The sequence below is a fragment of the Camelina sativa genome, chromosome 4 (assembly GCF_030686135.1).
Source record: "Camelina sativa cultivar CO46 ecotype springtype chromosome 4, ASM3068613v1".
Lineage (NCBI taxonomy): Eukaryota > Viridiplantae > Streptophyta > Magnoliopsida > Brassicales > Brassicaceae > Camelina > Camelina sativa.
The window spans coordinates 30,993,246-31,015,774 of record NC_141883.1 but is presented as its reverse complement, the minus strand read 5'-3'; the positions used below and the strand labels follow the sequence as shown (position 1 = coordinate 31,015,774).

Here is a 22,529-nt window from a genome sequence, read left to right as displayed (position 1 = left end):
TGAATAACAGTGACATAATTTCCCTTTGTGTATGACATACATTAATGGAGTTCGTATAAATGCCTGAGCCCAGCAAAACGTGTAATTGTTATGGTCCATAATGTTAATTTATTTATACAAGTACCCCCTGAACTCTCTGATAATGTTCGAATGACCCTAAAACAATATTTAATTTTCATTTTCCTGGAAGTGAAAGAGCCACCGTGACTCGATTATCTGAAGCCAAAAATCAAAATCTCTTCATATGATGAACATGTTAGTTTCGTAAGATGTGGCGAAGATCTGTTGTGTCTCGTATCTCCTCGAGGATCTCTGTTTCTTCTTCTTTACCAACAAACCCTAGACTGATTCCTTGGTCTCGCGAGTTGTGTGTCGTTAACAGCTTCACCGAGCCTCCGCTTCCTTCGGAATCAACTGCTAAGTTAGGGATCACTGGGGTTAGATCCGATGCGAATCGAGTTTTTGCCTCAGGTACTGTCGCCGCCGCAGCTACCACCGGTGAGATTTCGTCTAGAGTTGCGGCTGTGGCTGGTTTAGGGCATCACTACGCTCGTTGTTATTGGGACCTTTCTAAAGCTCGCCTTAGGTATGTGTGATTACTTTCTCGTTTCTTCTCATGGGAATTTGAAAAATTGGAAATTTTCATTTTTTTTGGATTCAAAATCCTCATTTTGTTTGATTGATGTTTGTAGTATGCTCGTGGTTGCGACTTCTGGCACTGGTTATATTCTTGGTACGGGAAATGTTTTTTTTTTTATATACACTGTCTAAACTAAGTCATCAATGTTTTTTTTTTTTTTTTACAGTGTGGTTAACCCTCCAGAGCTCTTAATTATTGGTTGTGGAAGAGACATTCACCCGGTAACTCCTGAGGTCCGTCAGTTTGTGAAGTCCATTGGAATGAAGTTAGAAACAGTTGATTCTGTAAGTGTCTTTTCTTTAGTCCTAAGCTTATAGCTCATAGTTTCTTATGCACTGATTTCGATTTTACTTTAAATCAGAGAAACGCTGCATCAACTTACAACATTCTGAATGAAGAAGGAAGAGTTGTTGCTGCGGCATTGCTTCCATACGGAGTTACATCCTAAACAAAAACTAACATCAAATCGATTTCGCGAAGAAGAAGAAGAAGAAGAAGAAGAAGAGAGAGAGAGAGATAAACGCGGGTGAGTTTTTTTTTCTTTCTTTTGTTCATTTCTTCTCCCACCAATGAAAATGTGACACGTCGTAGGTTGCAAGTAGTTCCAAAAACTCCGAATGTATTTATTTATTTTGTTAATTTTTTTTTTAATTTTTAAACACTTTACATTTGGATCAAGTGCAAAGAAACCAACTACAACTAGAGACGGAAGGAAATTAAAAAAAAAAAAAAGGCTTTAAATATTATTATTAGTAAGTGAATGTAGATTTAATTTATATAGGTGAAAAAGTAAATCACAAATAAACTCATGCAAATAAAAGGCGAGTATAATATATAGTTTTACATATTTGGTCTTTTGAATTTAGTAAAATTACTGTGTTCAAGTTGATCAATTAAGGAAGTTTTCTTATAGAGATTACGTATGTAAATCTTATGTTCGTCTATATAAGTATGGATCTTCCTCAGGGGAAGCACGGGCCTTTTTGGGCTGCTAATTAAAAAATCTTTTGTACATGTAAACCGGCTGAACCGGTAATCTTTTCACACTTATCAGGGGAAGCACGGGCCTTTTTGGGCTGCTAATTAAGAAATCTTTTGTACATGTAAACCGGCTGAACCGGTAATCTTTTCACACTTATCAAGGGAAGCACGGGCCTTTTTGGGCTGCTAATTAAGAAATCTTTTGTACATGTAAACCGGCTGAACCGGTAATCTTTTCACACTTATCAGGGGAAGCACGGGACTTTTTGTGATCGTTAATACATCATCCATATATATGGAAAAACATAAGAGGGAAATTGATGTAAAAATAGAAAAAAGGGTGGAACCCATACGCAGATAATAAATATTGAAACCAGGCATAATGCATGAGATCGAAAAACTGTCAGAGAGAATATTTGACCTCTTGCCACTTTAGCTGTCACTAAACCAAAAAAAAAGAGAGAAGTCCTCTTCTCTAATTTAATAGAAAAATAATTTCATGGAACCCACCCAAATACATGTAATTATTTCATGCCATTTAATTATTTCATGGAACCCAACCAAGATATGCTAACGTACGTATAATTATGGGTAAAGCAGAGGGTTATAATAATAAACAACCTAAGTCGATAAAATAATTAACATAACATAAGTCAGATAATTCAAATGATAATTAACATATATTTTTAAGAAAAACAAAAAAAAAGAAAAGATAATTAACATATAATATAGTTTTTTTTTTACAACCATAATTATAAACCTTAAAATCGCGCCACGCAGAGAGAAAGACCATGAAAACCCAAACGAACTATGCTGCTGAATCAGCGATGCCGCATGTTCGGATCAATGGAGAAAAGGAGTGACTGTTGAGAACCTCTTGTCGCTTTTAAAAAAAAAACAAACAAAAAGAAGAAAAAATTAGAGATAAATTATCAAAACAGAGTAACGAAACCGAGTAAAAAGCAACAGAGTAAAAAGCAAACCTACCTTTTTCTGCTGCAGATCGAGTGTCTTTTGGGTAGTTGTGATCTGCTGATCGAAGAAGTCAGCATCTTCATTGAAACGCCTCTTATCTTCTGCATCTTCAGCTCCCCGAGCATCTTGTTTCGCTTTATCCCTTAACCTCTCGTACATTTTTCTCTTCGCCAGCGTTTCCTTCTCCGCCTCCCTTATCTGATCTACTGCATCCTCGATCGGAATGGGAACGGCAACGGGAACGGTGGTCGTCTTCTTTTTCTTGCAGAGGAAGCTTTTCAGAAACTTAAACATGTTATGTGAGAGAGAGAGAGAGAGAGAGGAAAGGAAAGAGAGAGATCTCGATGATGGAAGAGATTCGATGGACTGCTGATAATATATGAACTAGGGTTGGAAATTTTTTAAGTATGTGTCCTAATTAAAGCTTCTTACATGTTTTTTATTAAATACTTTTGGTATAAGAAAATATTGTAATAAGCCCAAAAGTAAATGAAATAAAGCCCATATTGAGCCCAAATCTTATAATTCTTTCAAAAGTACGTAGGATTCAGCACCGGAGCGAGACATTTTTGAGGAACTTGGTTCGACGAAGAAACTATCTTAAGAGCTCATTTGGAAGCTAAATCTATCATCATCATCACAATGAACATATAGGCTAAGAAAGCGAGGAACCTAGCCGCAGCGTCAATGTTGATGTCCAAATCGGTCCAATTAGAGTATTTTAGTTGGTGTTTTGAGGGTTGAAGTTCTCTTTATTATATGAGAAAAAGTGGACTACAATCGATAGAGACGAGCTAGAAAATGACGAAAAGGGAAACAATTGGCGAACTGCGAGCTCATCGAGTCTATTCTGTGAGAACCAATTCTCTCGTATCAATTCCCTCTCCATCTCTCCGTCCTTTTGCCGTACGCCGTACAATCACTATTTATAGATTACTGTGTCGATTCGTCATCCGAAAAGACCAAAATAACCCTCTCGGTCTATTAATTCTTTTGGGCTTTTTCTGGGTTGGGCCTATTGTTGGGATGAAATCCACCCCTAACACTCAAGAATATCATATACTCCAAATTGACAGTGTTAAACTAAGGTGAGATTAGTATAGATGATGACCTTCTCTTACAAGTAGATAGTTAGAGAATCAACCAAATAAAAGTATTGGTGAATACTGTAAATATGCAAACAAAAGGGTGGATAAGCAAATGAAGAGACCCGTGCTCCCTAACGTTGCAATGTCATGTAGAACCAAAATGGAATTCAAAGTCGTTTTATCATTTGCATTCATTATCACTTTCATGACTAGCAAGAAAGAAGCAAAACATCAAGCCAAGCATTCTCTTAACTAGTCTCACGAAAGACCATGACGATCGTTTAGATTCTTAATACATAATGGCACGATAAGATACCTAAAAATACATAACACAAGATGGTGGCTTTCACATCAAGCGACATATGATCTGGCATTCCATCCATTGTTCTCCTTATGATAGCATTGCCACAGGTTTTGAAGCTCATGTAGAAGATTGCATTCTCCGCCTTGGCTTTCTTCTTAGACTCCACATCTGCTCTGGTTAATTTGCACAATTATCTTTCTCAGCTCTAATGGCCTTTCCCACATTGGTGAGCGCTGCAACACAACATCAAGAGAGATCTCATTAACCTACACAAACTCCCATCCTCTTTATTTTTTCCAGTCAATTAAGTGTTTTTTTTTTCTCACCGGGAACCAACGCGACTTGGTGCGACATGCGAGTTCCAAGTACAGACGAAGCCAATCCTTGTCTTCTTTCACCTCTGACTCTGTCAACTGCAAAAATCAAGTCAACAAACATATCACATATATAGTCCCTAGGCATGCTTCCTCTAAATCTCTCAAGGGCTAACAATAGAGAGGGGCTCATACCTCGTAGTATCCTCAGGGATCGAGTTGGGCATATCACTTTTGCAGAAATCATCCACGGCACAGATTGGGAAGTCTTTCTTCTCTGAGAGGTATACGCAAAAGTAGACATGACCAAGAAAGATTAGACACAATAATAAAACAACGAGAGAGGTTAACAAAAAGGTGCATCACCCATCTACAAATTACCTGGCAATAATGTGCATTGGGTAGTAATGAAACTCAAGCCGCCTTTCGACTGAACCTCCCTCGTTATGAACTTAAAAGTGGAATACTCGCGAGTTGGATCCGTTGCATAAAGTATTCCGGCAACATAGGCCTCGTCTGTACAGAAAAATTCAAGGTTTGTCCGCTGCAAAGAAGAGAATGATTAAGAACTTCTACAAATTCATATATACAAACCAAATTCATTCAATTTACTTACATTTTGCAGATTGTAGCAATGAAGTCCAACTTTACCAAGCAGATCTCCATATTCACAATCCTGATGGAGAAAGTCAAAATCAGAACGCATATCTGATATGGAGAGCAATTCTTTTTGTTTGTTTCCTAATCATAAAACACCAACATGGTGTCAGAGCAATTTTAATATCCTAGGAGCCTAACATCAATTTCACAAAACCACGAAGATCACAAGAAACTAAGCAGCCACAAGGGAATCCATCACAAACTCACAAAAGAGAAGTTGCAGTGTTTGACGGGAAAAATTTCGGTCCATTATTATCAGGTCAGGTCATACTATACCACTCGTTAAAAGTTAATAGCAAACCTCAATGAGTTTTAGAAGCTTACCTGTTCTTCAAGATCAACTAACATCTCATCTTTTGATCCTAGCAATGCAGCTTATCTCTCTTCTATCTCCTTGGCCTTCTTCCGCCAAGTATCCCTGCTCTTTTATAAGTTTTCTATTAACAAATTTATAAATAGCTTGCAGAGTGTAAGCAGTTCATAAGGAAACCACCTGTCACAAGAATGGCATAATGATGGAAAAAGAGAACACAAGGCAGAGAGACTTTTTACCTCAGTGATACCATTTTTTTCCCTCTTCAAATTTTTCAATCTCAGTTTGAAGCTCATGCATTTTGTTGCTCACAACAATCTGGTCAACTGCTTCGGCGAAATTGCCTTGCTGCTTGCTTCTCGCCTCAACAATGAGAGATTCATAGTACTGCAAAGCATCACATTTTTTTTTGTAATGAATTGAGATCTCTTGAATCAATATACCGTTAGGTGGCTACAACTTCATCCTCTATTACGTTTGTTCATACTGTACATGAATAAGAAGAGAAAGAAACAAACAAACAACAGAAGAACCACTTGCCTGTCGCTGTCCCTTCAGTTGATACCCGCTAACGATCGACGCCATAAAACTACTGAGACAAAAGACCTAGAATTCAGATGCATTATGCAGGGAGACAAAAAAAAAAAACAATGACAAAGGGTGATTCGATATCGTACTGAATCAACTTTGGTGTTGAAGATGGCTCCGGTAAATCCTGTATCCTCACTACAATCTCACAGAGACCACACTCCCCACCACCACCTTCATGTGAGAGACAACGGGGTGTTCATCTCTACTGACTGTTTATAAATTATTGAATGGTTTAACGGATGAACGTAGCTGTCACCAACAGAATCAATCAAGAGAATAGCAGTGATGCGTTTCTTTCCAGTGCCTGATAGAATGCCCATCCTTCCTTGTATCTACAATTGAAAACATAATAATGAAGCTTCCACCTCTAAGGAAGATATATAGATGTCAGGTTAACTAAAAACTAATTACAACGGAAATGCAAACTAAGCATTGTTACCTTCCACAACCTAAGAAGCCACAGACAAGGCATGCCCAAAGGTTCTGTGTTTTTTCCCACAAATAGAACAGCTTGAATATCTCAATCGACAAACCTACAAAACGAGATGCGCATATGGTAAAAAAATTAACATGTGCAAGGTATATTGTTAAGAATTAGATAAATGTTGACACCAGAAATATGCAAAGCATTAAAGCAAAACACTATAAAATTAACGAGCATGGCAAATGCAACACCAACCCACCATATAAACTGAAAACGCACTGAAAGAGAGAACCACTGACGTGACAGGACAGAGAAGTCCATTTAGAACACTGAAAAACGAGTGATCACAAAGAGTGCTGACTATACCACTGGTGTCGGGATCTAATCTCTCAGTAAAATAAACATAGAAATCGATCGATCTTCTTTAGCACAACTCACCAAGACACACATATTGGGAAAGTAGATAACTCTGTGAATCCAAAACAGGTGCTTCTGCAGCAACCTCATCAATTTCCGTGTGTTCCCACCGACATTGCATAAAGAATATGGCAAACCTCTCAGCCTAAAAACCCAAGAAACAGGTTCTTGTGGAATCCATCTGCTTCACTAAGCGTGACAAGAAAGACTATATCGAGCTTCCTATTCCATCGTTCCTAACAAATTTTCAAGAAGCACTAATTAGAGACACTACCAGCAACAATCAGCACCCTTATCATTTCCTAAACATCAAAATCAAAATCAAAAGATCAAGCCATCAATGAACCTAAAAAAGACGAGAAATGGAACGTTCGACAAACCTGATGAAGAGGACCTCGGAGACACTAGGCGATGCGGGAAAAGTAATTGGGAACAGCGACGATGAAGAGAGTGGTTAGGGAGGGAGCTGTGCGAAGAGTTCCGGTAGAGATGGATCAGACCTTTGCGTTCGGTGATTTTGATTTTTGAGAGACGAATCTTTGGAATATACTCTTTACTTCGATGCGTAGTAGTAGGTGAATAATAATACCTATGTCTTTTTTTTTTAAGTTGTATTATTTTTTAGAAAATACTTTTTAATTGTATTTATTGTTAGTAATTAATAATAATGTAAATAAAGTAATTATTTTATTATTAAATTTCGTGTATGAGTATTATTATCGCGACCTCTTAGCCCCAAATTTTTAGGTTTTGTCTATTTAAAATTAAATCAAAACTAAAAATATTGTTAAGAATTTGTCTCTTAACTAAGAGGTTAAAGATACCATAAGAGACGACGACGTGTTCGAATATTGTTGGGTGTTGTTTTAACACAAAAGTTTTTTTTTTTGTTGATTATCGTTCTCTTCCTCTTCTCTTTCTTTCTCGAAGTAGAGACTGCAAAATCGGGACCAGGGAGATGATGAGTCCCGATTATAGTCTCGCTGGAATCGATCTACCCCTTGGTGGAACTGGTCGCCCTGATATCCCCAGATGATGTAGAGATTTCTCTCAAAAATCGATTGCAAGCAGAAGAATGATTCAATTTTGGGTGGCCTCCGGCGGTTCAACCCCGTTAACTCATCATCTCCACTGACGGCAGATCTCAACGTGACTCTGATGCATGATTCTATCTCTGTAAAAGATTCCTCTCTGTCTCTGCGTTTTTATCATCTCTCTCCTTTCGTTCTTATCAGATTGAATGTTTTTTGCTTCTTCCTCCTCCACTTACCTTAATTTAGCTTTAGGATTTTAGGTTAAGTTGGGAATCCCAAAACTTGATTTATGTGATTCAGAGCTAATTGAATCATTCCATAGGTTATCTACTGATTAGTCTCGAATCTTATAACAAAATTGCCCTAAGTTTTAGTTCTAGTGATGATTTATAATCAAATTGGATCTAGTTTGTGTGTGCTTCTCTTTAATCGCTCTGGTGAAAGGCTTATTTTGGTTGGTTGGATTATTTTCACATTCGACATCTTCTCATTGCTTTAGTTATTATGGTCTATGATCCTTGGTCATCCTATTGTTCTTGTTCTGCTTGTTTGAAAAAATGATGGGTATTCGCAGAGACCTTGTTCAATTCATGGCGAGATGATCTTCTTAAAAAACTACAGCTCTCTAAATTAGAAAGGTATCATATCTATCTCTCTTATTAGATTGTACTGTATGTTGAATACATCTTGGATACACATCATGGCGAGATGGTCTACTATAATTTGTTTTTTCTTCTCATTCAGATCATGTGGTTGAAATATAATGATGAAGCCGCCATTTAAAACAATAACTCCATCAACTCAGGTACTCAGCTCTGTCTATATGTCTAAAATTGATTGAAGTAAGCTTGAATTTCGTGTGTATTAGTTGTGTGGACTTATAGTGAGTATAATTGTTTAACAGATGCATCTCTCGCACTTGTGTTTAAGTATTACGAATTGCTTTTTGATATCGTATAGGTAAGACTTGAGTCTTGGATTGATTGCTTTGTGTTTGGTGGTTGTGATAAATGGTTGAATATTAGTTGTGTGGACTTATTGTAAATTGCTTAGTGTGTGTATGAGTTCAATGTTTGGTTGTGTTAGATTAGGTAAATGTCTACATCATACTTATTGTGCATTACTAATAACAACACCCACCAACATGTTTTATTGTCATTGATTGCTAATCACAACACAACCCAAAACGTTTTCAAACTAAGTTAAACCTCACCTTATATAGTAAACCATTCCTCCTTAAAAGTAAACATATCTCTTTCATTCTCCTTCAAAGTAAACCATTCCTCCTTCAACAATCTCTTTCATTCTCCTTGTAACACGATACCATGAATCCATTTATGTAATCGGCTTTAATGTGATGATATGTAATGTTTATGTAATCGGCTTTAATGTGATGATATGTAATGTTTATGTAATCGGACATTTGTGTGCTTCTTGTGTAAAATTTAAACTCAAATGGCTTGTATTTTTGTTGCTTGTGACAGGAATAGACAAGAAAAACAGGTGGTTGACAAATACAAACAATGATGCTCGTGACTTGAAGTGACATGGTACAAGCTCGTGAAAGGAAGAAACAAGAAAACAAGGACTTGAGTAACCCACTTATTTGTATTTTTGTTGCTCGTGACTTGTATGCATTTTGTGTTTTTGTTGCTCGTAACTTGTTTAAATGCTTGTTTTGTTGTTGCTCGTGACTTTCCAAGGCTGGCGACACCATACAAATGATTTGTAACACTTTTTTTTTCAACAAGATTTGTAACACTATATAAGAGCATCATATATTACTACCACAACTCCATCTCTTCTCCTCCTAAACGTTTAATACTTCTTCTTCTACAACTTCATTGCTCAATATTTTTTTCTTTTACCACTTCACAAATCCATATCTTCTTCTTTATTTTGATCTTAGTCATCTTTAAGAAATAAATGGCATCTGCTTCTAGTAATAATTTCGATGATTTCGACAAAATGCTTGATGAGAGATTTGATCAAGTGTATGATCAAGCGTTCGATCATATTGTTTCTGCTCATGCTGCTCGCCAACAAGCAAGAAATCCAAGGAAAAAAAGAGTCTATATTGAAAGAGATCGTGAAGATGGACACGATCGCTTGTGGAACGATTATTTTAGTGAAGATGCAACATACCCTCCTCCTCTTTTTCGTCGTCGCTATAGAATGAACAAGGCGCTGTTCATGCGTATTACTGATCGACTCTCTAATGAAATTATATTCTTTCAACAAAGAAGAGATGCTACCGGAAGGTTCGGTCTCTCTGCAATACAGAAATGTACAGCAGCAATTCGTATGATGGCATATGGTTGTGCAGCTGATGCGCTTGATGAATACCTCCGACTTTCTGAAACCACTGCGATGCAATGCTTGGTCAATTTTGTTGAAGGAGTCATAAATTTATTTGGGGATGAGTATCTAAGGAGACCCACACCAGAGGATCTTCAACATTTACTCGATATTGGAGAGCTACGAGGATTTCCGGGGATGATAGGAAGCATCGATTGTATGCATTGGGAATGGAAGAATTGCCCAACCGCATGGAAAGGTCAATACACACGTGGATCCGGAAATCCAACCATCGTTTTAGAGGCTGTAGCGTCACACGATCTTTGGATATGGCACGCGTTTTTTGGACCTCCAGGTACATTAAACGATATCAATGTTCTTGATCGCTCTCCAGTTTTTGATGATATATTACAAGGTTATGCTCCAAAAGTGAATTACATTGTCAACGGCTGCGAGTATCATTTGGCTTACTATCTCACTGATGGTATTTATCCAAAATGGGCTACTTTTATTCAATCTATTAAACTCCCACAAGATCCAACGGCATCCTTCTTTGCTACATGTCAAGAAGCTGTCCGTAAAGATGTCGAGCGTGCTTTTGGAGTCTTGCAAGCTCGCTTCGCCATAGTCAAAAATCCGGCTCTTGTCCATAATAAGGAAACAATTGGAAAGATTATGAGAGCGTGTATCATACTTCACAATATGATAGTAGAGGACGAACGAGATGGGTACAACCAGTTAAATCCAGCAGAATTCGAACAAGTAGAAGCAAATAGAACTTCACATGTGGACTTAGATATACATTCAAATGTCAGCAATATGATGACCATGCTGAGCAAGCGGAAGGAAGTTCGTAATCAAATAAAACATCAACAATTGAAGGATGATTTGGTTGAGCATATATGGCAAAAATTTGGCACAAATCAAAATTACAACTAAACTTTGTCCCTATTTGTGATTTCTGCTTCTATTTTTATATGTTTTTATATTTTGTATGTTTAAAAGTTTATGAATGCAATAATAAAATCTTCATAGTTTAAATATTTAAAAATTATATATTTTTTTTTTAACTAAGAACCTCACTTTTAAGAATTTACCATTGGAGAAATACAAATTTAATTAACAAACAAAAGTTCTTAACTTATAAAAGTACACTTTTTATTACTAAAAAATGTAAGAACCCCAAAAATCAAAACCCACCAATAAAGATGCTCTAAGCCAATCTATATAACTGATTTTCTAATGAATCAAATAATAATTATTATAGTATATTAAAAAAAAAATTGTGTACTTGTAAAATATTAAATAGAAGATTCCAAAACAATAATTAAAAAAGGTTGAAATAACCTTTGAATATTATTACTAGTACGTACCCTTTAAAAAGTGAACGGTAGGAAGTATATAGTACGTATTAAAAGTTAAAAGAAGGCTTTCACGGGCTAAATGAATGTATCTCTAAAATAAGTAAACTATAGGTAAAAAAATATATGCAAGCAAGAATAATATATACCTTTTACATTTTCGGTCGTTTGAATTTAGTAAATTTACTGTTTTCAAAGTTAATTTACATTTTGATTAAGGAAGTTTTCTTAGAGCTAGCTAGAGATTTGTTTATGTAAAGCTTTCTCTTCGTCCCTATAAATATATAAAAGTATGGATCGTCCTCACAAAGAACAAATTTCAATTCCGAGCTTAATTCTAATTTCGACAGCTATATTCTAAATGAAATCCCGTGATAGGGAGATGTTCAAAGTTGGACCAATTGGGTCAATTCATGATAATCATAAGAGTCTGGAGTGGGACGAGAAGGGACGCAACATGATCTCTAGTATATATGTTGCTTTCGACAGCGATGGCATAAATTGTATTCAGTTTAGCTATCCTGATCAGAACGGAGGTGATCATGTCGTGTCTGAAAGGTATGGTGCGTCGGCCGATACCATGAAAAAAAAGTACAAAGCTCAATCCCACGAAATAGTAAGTTCTGTTATAATATGTCTTCATGTCTTTTCTTCTTCTGATAGTTATAATCTATGGTAATTTATTTTATCCTGAAACCATATTTATATATAGTGGAATCTTAAGATTTTGTTTTTTTTTTGTAATAGTTAACACTGTTGTTTACAATGTATAGTTTGTTTTCGTACGTACTTGTTCCTGATGACCACGTTAAAACAAATTTATGCAATACACAGGTGAGACTGAAGGACGATGAGTTTGTGATCGGGTTGAGTGCAATACATTGTATGGAACTCACGTCTTTGAACATTCACACTAATCAGGGGAAGCACGGCCCGATTTGTCATAAATTTACATCAGTAAATGTGGATCACTATAAGAGGGAACTTGATGTGAAGATCCGTGATCGTCGTGAGTTTGGTGGTTTCTTTGGGTCTTTTGATGACTGTGGCAATCTGACTTCCATTGGCATTTATGTGTGTCCCATTACAAGGATCAGTGACGCACCCCTCAGAACCAACTACAAAGTCACCCAAGTCGCCGACGACGACGACGACGACGACCAACCCACTCTCTACCAATCATCTGATCATCCTTTAGCCACAGTCAACCATAATGAGACGCGTGAATATCCAATGCCTCATGATCATGAGGTCTCTGATGGTTATCATGTCAAGGCCATCGCTCATAAGCCCAAGTTCGAAGACAAGATGAGTCTCTACCAATCATCTGATCTTCTAGCCAGAAGCACTAACAATCGGACACTTGAGTATCAAATGCCTCATGAGTTCTCTGATGGTTATCATGTCGAGCCCTTTGGTCGTACGCCTAAACTCGAAGATGGGATATTCTCCAAGTTGGAGCGCCTTTTCGGAAATCTCTTGGACTAATTGGTCGTTATCCCACGTATGATCTCGATTGGCATGTATTTGAGTCCCGACCTGGTCGATCGATTAAGAAACTTCTTGTGGAAGTGTTCAATACTATACCCTAGTTCAAGTTGCTGTTGAGTTTTATCTTAAATAAAGTAGCTACTTTAATGAAGCAAATGTCTTAGTTTTCTACAATTATGTGCTCCATGTCTTCTGACTTAAAACGAAATCTATAAATGACAAAATCTTTTGTGAATTGATTGTTGGAGATGATGATTACATTTTCAATTTTTTCATGATGACTTTTAACTTGTGTAAACTCAGCAGTCTAGTTCCGTACTAGCTATGACTACGCTCTTAATTTGAAGTTGTTGTACAATCTTGTCATTGTAAGTTAAATTATTTCTGTCACTCAGTTTTAGTTTTACTGTCTCTCTAGGCATAGAGACTGCATTAGTGAAACCGATATGATTTCCATTTTATGATAATGTCGTGTCTTGAATATTTGATATTGATTGTGTTGGTAACGGTACGTAGAGTTGTTTACAGAGGAACTGAAGCCTGAATGAATTGATCGAGTCAGAAGCTGAGATGCTTTACGGACTGATTCTTGTTTGTTACATATAAGCTTCAAGTTTAGTTTCTTGTGCTTGATGACATGATGGACAACTCTGTCATACGTCGTGGTCAGCCTTGTTTATTCAGACGGCCAAAAGTTTGTATGCATGCCATTAACTAAACAATTATGTGGTTCTCTTTACTCGATCGTATAGTTTTTTTGCTTGTTCTTGTTGTGAGATGGGTTAAAGCTTCTTTTTTTTTTTTTTTTTTTTCCATAAGTAAACCATTTTCAGTGGAATACTAATTTTCTATACCTGATGTTCCACGTGCCAAAAGAGTTCCAAAAGGCATATGAGAATGGAATTCACAAGTCAAAGTGTGCTTTTCAATGGTTTAGTTATTATTGATAGCGTTTCATATATAGTAGCTGCCAGCTACTAGCATGGTATCATAACAAAAAATCTTTTAGTTCAGGTTCTAGGAGCCAACATATGAGGATTGTACCTGATTGCTCGTTTTCCTGCTGTAGCTGCGTATGCTTATCAGAGGTCAGTGAAGAATATATATTTTTGTAATCTTTTTCATGTTTCTTGTAGCTTCTGAGTTTTCGGTACTAATCATAGTGTACCCTTTAGTGGAAAATTTGTCATCCCTTGTTTATTCTTTGAATTTAACTTTCCACTCAATCATTGCAGGATTATGTACAAGAATGGTGATTCCATCCCCTCAGATACATCTTTGGGTGCAAATTTGTTTTCCCACATGTTGGGATTTGATGATGCAAAGATGAAGAGCTCATGAGGCTTTACATCACTATCCACAGGTCTGTATTAATTTCTTCTAAAACAAGCTTCAGTTTCTTGTGTTTATTGTTTTTTGATACGCCGTAGCATGATCTTTTTGTTTTTCTACTGTTTTATATTTATATTTGCTATAGTGATCATGAAGGTGGAATTGTCTATATCTTGAGTATATGTTTAAGTCCTTCAGTTTACGTCAGAGCTTGAGTCTAGGAAAGGTAGCGTGTGATAGTTTTATGGTACAATGATAAGTTGGTGGGAACAATTTCTTAATTAGTCTCTTTTTTTGTCTTGTTGCAACAGGAATTTTTGCTTTGGATCAAATCAGTTGTGAAGGAATGTGAAGAAAACATATCGAAAGAGCTGTGGCAAGGTAAAACACACAAAATTCCTCTACGTTGCCATTCTTTGCTTTTCGGTCTTGTACATGACTGAAGAAAGTTTCACACAGTTGGAGTATGCGAAAAAGAATTATAATCTTGTTATAAGTCCTCATATAATCACCGAGCTCTCGGACTAGCCCTAGAAAAAGAATTGTGTTTGGTTCAGCTTATATGGGACCGAGCTCTCGGACCAGCACTAGAAAGTGTGTTAGCATGGACTGGTTGAAATACATAAAAGAAACAAGACTGCAAAAGAGAAACCTGCAACATGAGTTCATTAAAAGGAAAATAGGATTAAGAAGAGCTGGTCTTGTTGGTAGTAGTATCCTCATTAGGAAGCTCATTCATCACCAGAAAGAGAGGAAAAGATGTTAACTAGTTAAGTCTCTCCTCAGTGCCGGCAGTAATAAGCGGCATCCAAACATTGGCTGGTTTGCTAAGAAGCGTCTGATCTATAGTGGATCAGAAGCAATGGCTAATGATATAATCTCATTCACGTCGTCCGATTTTGCTGATAACTTATTCAAGTCCTTAGCTCAATTTGGCTCATAAATTCTAGAGATGGTAAAAGGCTTTTAATTTTAAATATTTGGAAGATCGGCATCTTAACTTGTTAGCAAAGAAACCAGCTAGAAACTATGTATAAGGTAAAAAGTAAATAACAAATATATATATGCAATCAAGGATAATATTTAGTTTTACACTTTTGGTCTTTAGAATTTAGTAAATTTACCGTTTCCATGTTGATTTACATTTTGATTAAGGAAGTTTTTTTAGAGAAATTATGTAAAGCTTTTTTTTTTTTTTCTTGTCTATAAAGTGTGGATCGTCTTCATAATAAGAACAAATTCTTTTTTAAAGCAGCAAAGAGCTTAATTCTTTTGACTGCTATATTCGAAATGAAATTCCGTAGTAGGAAGATGTTCAAAGTCGGACCGATTGGGTCAAAACATTTTTTTCATAAGAATTGGAACGAGGAGGCAACATGATCTCTAATATAGTTGTTGCTTACAACAAACATAGAATACTATCTGTTCAGTTTAGCTATTTTCAGGAGAGAGGTCATGACGTGTCTGAAAAGTACGGTTCGTCCGAAGAAGGTTCATCGAACGAAATAGTAAGTTTTAATTGGAATAGTATATATTCACATGTTTTTTTCCTGATTACCACGGTAAAGCAAGTTTATGCAATGTACACAGATAAGACTGAATCACGATGAGTATGTGACTGGGTTGAGTGGAATATATTGGAAAGGACTTGTCACGTCTTTGACATTTCACACTAACCAGAGGAAATGCGGACCGTATTGCAAGATAGTCGATTATCCTGAAAGCTGTAAGAGGGAAATTGATGTGGGGATTCGTGATCATTGTGAGTTTGGTGGTTTCTTTGGGTCTTTTAGCAAATTTGGCGGTCTGGCATCGATTGGAATGTATGTTTATCCCAGGTACGATGACAAGCCCACTCTCAATGACAAAGTTGAGCCCCCTGAGACCAGCAAGGTGCAACATGGGGTTAAAACCAACTACAAAGTCACCAATGACGAAGACGACCAGCTCACTGTCTACCAATCAACTAATCCTTTAGGCCACAATGAACCGTAATGGGAAGCTTGAATATCAAATTCCTAATGAGGTCTCTGATGGGTATCATGTCAAGGCCATCGTTCATAAACCCAAATTAGAAGACAAGATCAGTCACTACCAATCATCTGATGATCGGCTAGCCAAAATCACTAACTATCAGACACTTGCGTATCTAATGCCTCATGAGTTCTCCGAGGGTTATCATGTCAATCCCACTCGTAAGCCTAAACTCAAAGGTGCGATATTCTCAAAGTTGGGGCGCCTTTTTTAGAAATCTCTTGGACTAAATTAGTTTCCTTTTCGTTTGCATGCTCCTAAACGACATGAGACAACACACTATCTCTTGTCATTTTAAGTATTAAGTTTTGAGTTTTTATGTTTTTCTTTAATGGAGGAATGCCACATTTTTTTTATATCGTTAAGCTACCACTCTTATAATTAAAGATTAATATATTTATTAGGATTATTAATTTGCTTTATTCGAATGAGTTAATCCACTCCGCATATGTTTACATTGGCTTCTTCAAAGCCTTGTTAGATTAGGGTAAGAAATTGCAAAATGATTTTCTCCCTAAATGAGAGAAAGAGAGAGAGAGAGTCATTGAACTATATTTTGACATAGTGACATGTCATGTTATTATATTCTCAAGTCCATTTGGTCATGAATTATTATTTCGTTGTGCATTCGTGCAAGATAGTAGTCTTAAACGACAAGAGACTACCCACAGAAGTATATAGTATATAACAAAAGGGACATGCCACATTTTTGTTATCTTTGAAGCCACAATTCATTTTCAAATTATTAATTTTATTTTACTCGGATGATTGTTCACTTGGCATATGTTGAATTACCTTGGCTTGTATGATTTGTGTTCTTGAATGCCTCTTGGAATTCAAAGAGTGCGATTGAGTAATCTTTACGTTTACAAGAGGGCCTTTTCTTTAATGTAGTGGAGACTTTTCTACGCTTGGTTCTCATGAACACCGTAAATACCAAGTCAAAGATGACTCATCGGTTTCTTGCACAATCCCGTACCCTGAGTCCGCCTATGGCTATATATATCCCTTTGCCTTATTACTCTGTATCCAATCGTACTAGCTAGCACGCTTTAATTTTCCACAAAAATGGTGGTGTTGAAACTCGGACCATTAGGAGAATATGACAAGATAGATCACTGGGAAGAAACTGGCCATGACAAAATAAGTCACATATTCGTCACTCTTGATGATTCTTCTGTAACATCCATTCAGTTTGGATATGTGGAAAACGGAGATCTTGTCATGTCCAAAAAGTACGGCTCAGACGAAGAAAACCAAAGTACTCGAATTGTAAGTCTCACTCAACTCTCTTGTTTTACCTCTAAAAACTATGTCAGTCTAATAATGAAATGGATTGATATTTCGTTTGGTTACTTAACATTATCCTGCAGTTGAGGCTGAACCATGAGTCTGAGTTTGTCACTGGCATTAGCGGAGAGATGCGTAACTGTAATATTTCCTCTCTGACGTTTCATACAAACGAAGGAAAGCACGAGGTCCTTTGTGCAGGATCGGAATCTGACCGGACAAGATATGAGAGGTTTGAGTTTCTTGCGGAAATACATGACCGCCGTGAGTTTGGAGGTTTCTTCGGATCTTGCGATTATTCTCTTAGTTCGATAGGTCTCTATGTAAAGCCTATCATCTCGGGTGTACACACTATTAAGCAAGAAGTATGATCCAGTGCTCTTTTGGTTACTTTAACTTCAGAACTCTTTGTTTTATTGTTTCGTTTCATTATCTGAATAAAGAACTACTATAATTTATGTTATGCTAATGCTAATGAAGAAAGCTTTGTCAACCAATAATTTCACTTCTCTGTTTGATAGGAATGTATTCGAGTTTATTGGAGATCAAATAAAATTTAATTTCTAAGAATCAGAAAGAGTCGCTATTATAATATAGTTACGGAGGAGATAGGTCTGTGATTGACAAAGCTTTCTTCATTCTTTCCACGAGATTAGGCAGAGTCTTCACAGCTTCATCAACAGTTTGGTTCACACACTGCTCCAAACCATTTACAGCTTCAGTTCTAGTCTTCTGGAGCTTAGCAGCCTCAAACTTGTCTTGACAAACCACAAGAGATCTATTCAACCTCTCCTACATTCATCGGTAAAAGTCAAAACACAAACTTGAATTGGTAAGTGATGTCTAGTACTCAAAACTAAGCTATTGTCCTGAGATATAGAGAATCTAGGAAACAATAACATACACTACTTTCATAAACACATTTGAAAAACGAAAGTTTAAGACTACAGTCACTAAATTCTCGACACTCATGTACAATAGAAAACTTGCCCTGCATCAACCTCTAACTAAACAAGAAACAGAGTTTTAAGAAGTGACTCACTTGGAACACAGACATCTCGTTATCAAAGTGGTTCTGCGCATTGGTGATTGGAACACTGCAACTCTCTGCACATCGACTAATCTCAGAGTGTGTTCTTGTCCTATCAAAGCACTCATATGCACATTTGAAGTATGCCTTCTGCATCAACACAACAGCACAAAACATACCCTTTAGATAAAATCTCAGACTAAGCAAACTAAGTATACATAAAGAACCTAACTTCAGGAACTTAGCAACTAGGAGAAATAAAACTGAGTCTAGGGCTCTGTGAAATTAACTTTGTTTCGACACAATTTTAGGAAGAACGCATATTTGAAAGAGAGAGAAAGAGACGAACTTGAAGGGTGAAATTGATGTGGTCTTGAACTGGAGAAAGAAGAGACTGAGACACAGAACTGACTTCGTTAACTCTCTTTCTAATTCTCTCTCTCACCATCTTCTCCTCCGCCGTCTGATCCATTCTTTCCCCCGGCGACTTGGATTTCTTTATTACTACTTCAAGTTTCAGTTTCTCTTTCTCCGGTTCTGTTCCAATGACAATGATGATGATTCACGCAAAAATTTGGAATCTTTTTAACTTTGCAGTAGAAAGGAAATTAAAGATTGAACAGTAGTATAAGAAAATCTTTTCGACTCCTTCCCCAAGTTCATAGGTTAGAGCTTCAACCGCCTTCCATGGCGGAATCAGTGAAACACTACCTTATTGGGCTTTTAAATTCGGGCCCATTAACGAACATTATTATTCCCCTTTACACGTGACGTGGCTGAAGCAAGTTTCTTAGTGTTATTGACTTAAAAAAATTTAGGATTTGTGGAATACAAGATTTGTGTCTTGAGAGTCTCTTGGCCAAATCAAAACTTGATCTTAAACCTCTTAATGAATGAATGATACTGTAAACTTATATGGAAGATATTCATTATGATTATCAAAATTGCTAAAAGCCACATGAGTTGTTTGTTGTTGTTGTCTAAGAAAACAGAAGAAACTCGGAGAGACAAAAAAACAAAACTAACCTGAACTGCAAACAAAACTCCACAGAGAAAACTGAGTACAGACCAGACTTCAACTGTTTTTAACTACTACAAAAGTGTACTAAGGGACCAATGACCCAAACATATAGTGACTGGGAAAAACAAAGATACTAAAATCACTGCTTCTCAACTTTGTAAACTAGTAGACCGACAACATTATCAGAAACCATAGTAATCTACACCAATTTCAAAAGCAGACTGATGAAATGAGTAACCGAGAGGAGAGGGGTTTTTTCTGTCTTTGTCCTTTTTAGAGCTGCACTTCTCTGTCATGTATCCAGCTGAAAGGAATCTTGGGTCCTTTCTTGGCTCTTGCTTGAGCTCTCTCATCCAATCTCTTGATTCTTGGAGACAACCCGCATAGATAGTCTTGTGCTTTGTTTCCTTCACCTGAAAGCCCAGTTAAGCCCCCAATTTTCCACCTACCAACCAAAAACTCAAGAATGTCTGCGTAGTCTTTCGCAGTGTAAACACCGAGCCTCTGAGCCACGGATGAGAAGTTGTCAAAGAGGTTGTCGTTGCGCCCATCGTACATCAAGTGAGCAGGCATTGAGATTTTCTTTCTCATCATGTCTGCAAAAGCCATGACTGTACCATCAGGATCAATCTCAAAGAGCTTCTCAACTATCTTCGTGTATGCTGTTTCGTGACGCTTCTCGTCTGCAGCTATTGTGCCACATATTTGGGCTAGTTTGAAGTCACCATGCTCTTTGGCTTGGCGGGCTGTGTTTCCGTGAGAGATGAAGGTCGCTCTTTCTTGGAATGAAGTATAGATGAAGCCAAGGTAGGGGTTATTCTCTGTCCGCGGATCCTATGAAAACAAAAGAGTTAAAGCATTAGGAAGTCATATTAACCAGAATTTATAATAATTGCTTGAAACTATCTCACCATTCCGGATCCAATCAAGTACTGAATGGTCTTTTCGATCTGCCTCATGTCAACACGACCAGACAAGTAAAGGTATTTGTTCAGAAGATCACCATGTCGGTTTTCCTCTGCAGTCCAAGCTCTTGTCCAAATAGCCCATGAAGTAGGACTAGCACCTGTTTCATCCCTAACTCCGTCCAAAGTGTTCAACATAGTTTGATAGGTCGGAAGTGCTTCTTCTGTGATCATGTCCCCGACCAAAACAACAAAGTAATCATCAGGGAGCTCTCTAGCCCTCTCTCTTAACTCTCTTACCTGATCTTCAAACCCATCCGATGCAGGATCAGGCAAGAAATCCTGGGGTTGCCAAGACTTCTCAACATCCTTGAGATGAATCAGAAGATTCTCCTCGGCCCAGTTTTCCATAGATTTGAAGATCTCGATCTTTTGAGGTGGCATGGAGTGCAAGACTTGAACATGCACTTCCCTAGGTGGGGTAAATGGCTTCTTCAAACTCTCAACCTCCCTGCATCAACCCAAAAAAATAGAGTACTTTCAGAAATCATCGAAACTATCAAGAAAGGTCTCAATTCTGATATACAACCAAAAAAAAACAATAACACATTTGACTGCATTTAGATAAGCATTCATGTCCACATTTCAAAACATATCTATGCGTTCAAGATAAACAATTCGAAAATTCCTACTAACAAACACAAGAAATGTTTAAACATAAGACAAAGACGTTATATTTGCATTCATGAATCGATCTTTCATTTCAATGTTCACTTGGCAATGTGAAGCACAAAGAAATGATTGCAGGGAGAGAAAGAAACATAGAAGAAAATTAGAGTGAATGAATTAGAGAAAAGCGTGAAAAAAATTTGGACGGAAACTAAAGAGAGAGAGAGGACACGAAGTAAGCATGCATAGACGCAAGGAAGCCCTGTAAGAAGCGTGATATCCAACGTAATGCCTTTGAAGAAAAGGAAACAGACGTAAAGTAATACGTTCAAGAAATGAGTAAGCAACAAGTGGACATGCATTTCACCATTAAATGTAACAAAAGAAAAGCCAAAAAACCAACCAGATTAAAAAAAACAAAACAAAACTTTCCCCACGAAAATAAATCAGGTTTTGACTAAGAGAAGCTATTCATCAATGTCTTAATCAAATCTAAACATTACTATACAATACAGAAGGTAACTAGAACGAGAGTAAATACTGTTAATTTTAACTAACCACCAATCCAATCAAAGAGCAATCTAAATAATGGTGAAGACAAAAGATTTTGATACTACATGGAGCAGTCTGAAGAGAAACGTGAATGAATCTAGAGAACAGTCAACACCATGAGATTCAAGAAGAAAATGTAAACGAGCATTGAATCGTTCAAGAACAGAGAATATCAGAGGTTGGTCACATCTTTCTTATAAACCCAGATGAAAAAGGATAGCACTTTGATTGAAATCACAGTCGAGATTAAGCAAATGTTAAGTAAAGAAGTAAAGAACAATGAACTAAACAGAGAAAACCAAGATCCAATATCCAAAAAAGAACCAAGCAAAACCCAGAACAAAGATGAACCAAATCTCTCTTGGCAGAGAGATGATAATCAAAAAAGTAGATAGATAAAAAGAGAGGAATATGGGAGAAAGAGACTGACTTGGCGCCGGAGCTGAGAGCCGGAGAAGATGAAGCGAGGCAGAGGAACTTGGGAGATCTGAAAGAAGAGATAGGCGGACGAGTCGAGGAAGGGAATTTGTAGGGCTGAGATGCCACCAAAGGGTTAAGCTTTAGAGCCATTTTCTTGATATGAATTGAATCGTTCTTGCTACAAAGCTAAATTGCTCTCTCAATCTCTATCACTCGGTCTGGGTTTGGCTCTGGCTTTTTTGTTTTGGGTTCTCAGGTTCAGTTTCGTCCACAGAAAGAGAATGCTTCTTATGAACAGCGTAGAGAGCAACGGAGGTAAGTAATAGTAAGAGAGAGAGAGAGAGAGAGATAGGAAAAAATAAATAATATTATTAATATAAGGAAT

At 37.1% G+C, this 22,529-nt stretch overlaps 7 protein-coding genes, 1 long non-coding RNA gene and 1 pseudogene across 26 annotated transcripts; 5 read left to right on the top strand and 4 right to left on the bottom strand.

Moving 5' to 3' along the window:
- The first annotated feature begins 141 nt into the window (after window positions 1-141).
- LOC104782908 (protoheme IX farnesyltransferase, mitochondrial-like) lies at window positions 142-1,310 on the top strand. Of its 2 annotated transcripts, XR_015597692.1 has the most exons (4): window positions 142-586; window positions 693-733; window positions 807-924; window positions 1,002-1,310. XR_015597692.1 is itself a non-coding variant. In XM_010507971.3 (3 exons), exons 1-3 carry the CDS (start codon window positions 270-272, stop codon window positions 1,086-1,088), a joined length of 522 nt encoding a protein of 173 aa, XP_010506273.1. In that variant the 5' UTR covers window positions 143-269; the 3' UTR covers window positions 1,089-1,310. The 2 variants fall into 2 exon arrangements, 1 of the variants encoding a protein (XP_010506273.1); XM_010507971.3 differs by lacking the exon at window positions 693-733 and having other exon boundaries at window positions 143-586.
- Window positions 1,311-2,247: 937 nt separating this feature from the next.
- LOC104782907 (uncharacterized) lies at window positions 2,248-2,988 on the bottom strand. Its single transcript, XM_010507970.3, has 2 exons — window positions 2,609-2,988; window positions 2,248-2,504 (listed from the first exon to the last, which is right to left on the bottom strand). Exons 1-2 carry the CDS (start codon window positions 2,888-2,890, stop codon window positions 2,430-2,432), a joined length of 357 nt encoding a protein of 118 aa, XP_010506272.1. The 5' UTR covers window positions 2,891-2,988; the 3' UTR covers window positions 2,248-2,429.
- An 857-nt stretch (window positions 2,989-3,845) lies between these two features.
- On the bottom strand, window positions 3,846-7,284 carry LOC104782904 (uncharacterized). Of its 16 annotated transcripts, none has more exons than XM_087511930.1 (14): window positions 7,088-7,264; window positions 6,729-6,943; window positions 6,550-6,619; window positions 6,306-6,399; window positions 6,127-6,198; window positions 5,953-6,037; window positions 5,816-5,867; window positions 5,515-5,662; window positions 5,287-5,380; window positions 4,919-4,978; window positions 4,684-4,846; window positions 4,498-4,579; window positions 4,315-4,401; window positions 3,846-4,221 (listed from the first exon to the last, which is right to left on the bottom strand). In XM_087511930.1, the coding sequence occupies exons 2-5, from the start codon at window positions 6,795-6,797 to the stop codon at window positions 6,135-6,137; spliced, it is 297 nt and encodes a 98-aa protein (XP_087368056.1). In that variant the 5' UTR covers window positions 6,798-6,943; window positions 7,088-7,264; the 3' UTR covers window positions 3,846-4,221; window positions 4,315-4,401; window positions 4,498-4,579; window positions 4,684-4,846; window positions 4,919-4,978; window positions 5,287-5,380; window positions 5,515-5,662; window positions 5,816-5,867; window positions 5,953-6,037; window positions 6,127-6,134. The 16 variants fall into 16 exon arrangements, with proteins under 16 accessions (XP_087368056.1, XP_087368054.1, XP_087368043.1 ...); XM_087511928.1 differs by having other exon boundaries at window positions 5,816-5,864; XM_087511917.1 differs by having other exon boundaries at window positions 4,919-5,043; window positions 5,816-5,881; window positions 5,953-6,198.
- Window positions 7,285-7,431: 147 nt separating this feature from the next.
- Window positions 7,432-9,430, top strand: LOC147946370 (uncharacterized). Of its 2 annotated transcripts, XR_015597691.1 has the most exons (4): window positions 7,603-7,883; window positions 8,316-8,379; window positions 8,486-8,546; window positions 9,226-9,430. It is a non-coding gene; the product is annotated as an uncharacterized LOC147946370 (long non-coding RNA). The 2 variants fall into 2 exon arrangements; XR_015597690.1 differs by having other exon boundaries at window positions 7,432-8,379.
- A 2,168-nt stretch (window positions 9,431-11,598) lies between these two features.
- LOC104782903 (jacalin-related lectin 25-like) lies at window positions 11,599-13,126 on the top strand. Of its 2 annotated transcripts, none has more exons than XM_010507967.2 (2): window positions 11,599-12,016; window positions 12,235-13,126. In XM_010507967.2, the coding sequence occupies exons 1-2, from the start codon at window positions 11,762-11,764 to the stop codon at window positions 12,886-12,888; spliced, it is 909 nt and encodes a 302-aa protein (XP_010506269.1). In that variant the 5' UTR covers window positions 11,599-11,761; the 3' UTR covers window positions 12,889-13,126. The 2 variants fall into 2 exon arrangements, with proteins under 2 accessions (XP_010506269.1, XP_010506268.1); XM_010507966.2 differs by having other exon boundaries at window positions 12,148-13,126.
- A 2,387-nt stretch (window positions 13,127-15,513) lies between these two features.
- On the top strand, window positions 15,514-16,471 carry LOC104784392 (jacalin-related lectin 24-like; annotated as a pseudogene).
- Window positions 16,472-17,284: 813 nt separating this feature from the next.
- Window positions 17,285-18,044, top strand: LOC104782902 (jacalin-related lectin 24-like). Its single transcript, XM_010507965.3, has 2 exons — window positions 17,285-17,529; window positions 17,631-18,044. Exons 1-2 carry the CDS (start codon window positions 17,326-17,328, stop codon window positions 17,916-17,918), a joined length of 492 nt encoding a protein of 163 aa, XP_010506267.1. The 5' UTR covers window positions 17,285-17,325; the 3' UTR covers window positions 17,919-18,044.
- LOC104782901 (uncharacterized) lies at window positions 18,033-19,301 on the bottom strand. Its single transcript, XM_010507962.3, has 3 exons — window positions 18,927-19,301; window positions 18,590-18,727; window positions 18,033-18,339 (listed from the first exon to the last, which is right to left on the bottom strand). The coding sequence occupies exons 1-3, from the start codon at window positions 19,047-19,049 to the stop codon at window positions 18,145-18,147; spliced, it is 456 nt and encodes a 151-aa protein (XP_010506264.1). The 5' UTR covers window positions 19,050-19,301; the 3' UTR covers window positions 18,033-18,144.
- Window positions 19,302-19,871: 570 nt separating this feature from the next.
- On the bottom strand, window positions 19,872-22,294 carry LOC104782900 (acyl-[acyl-carrier-protein] desaturase 7, chloroplastic-like). Its single transcript, NM_001319286.1, is given in 3 exon segments — window positions 19,872-20,432; window positions 20,510-21,014; window positions 22,155-22,294. Coding segments are annotated over 3 exon segments (1,206 nt in total).
- Window positions 22,295-22,529: the final 235 nt, after the last annotated feature.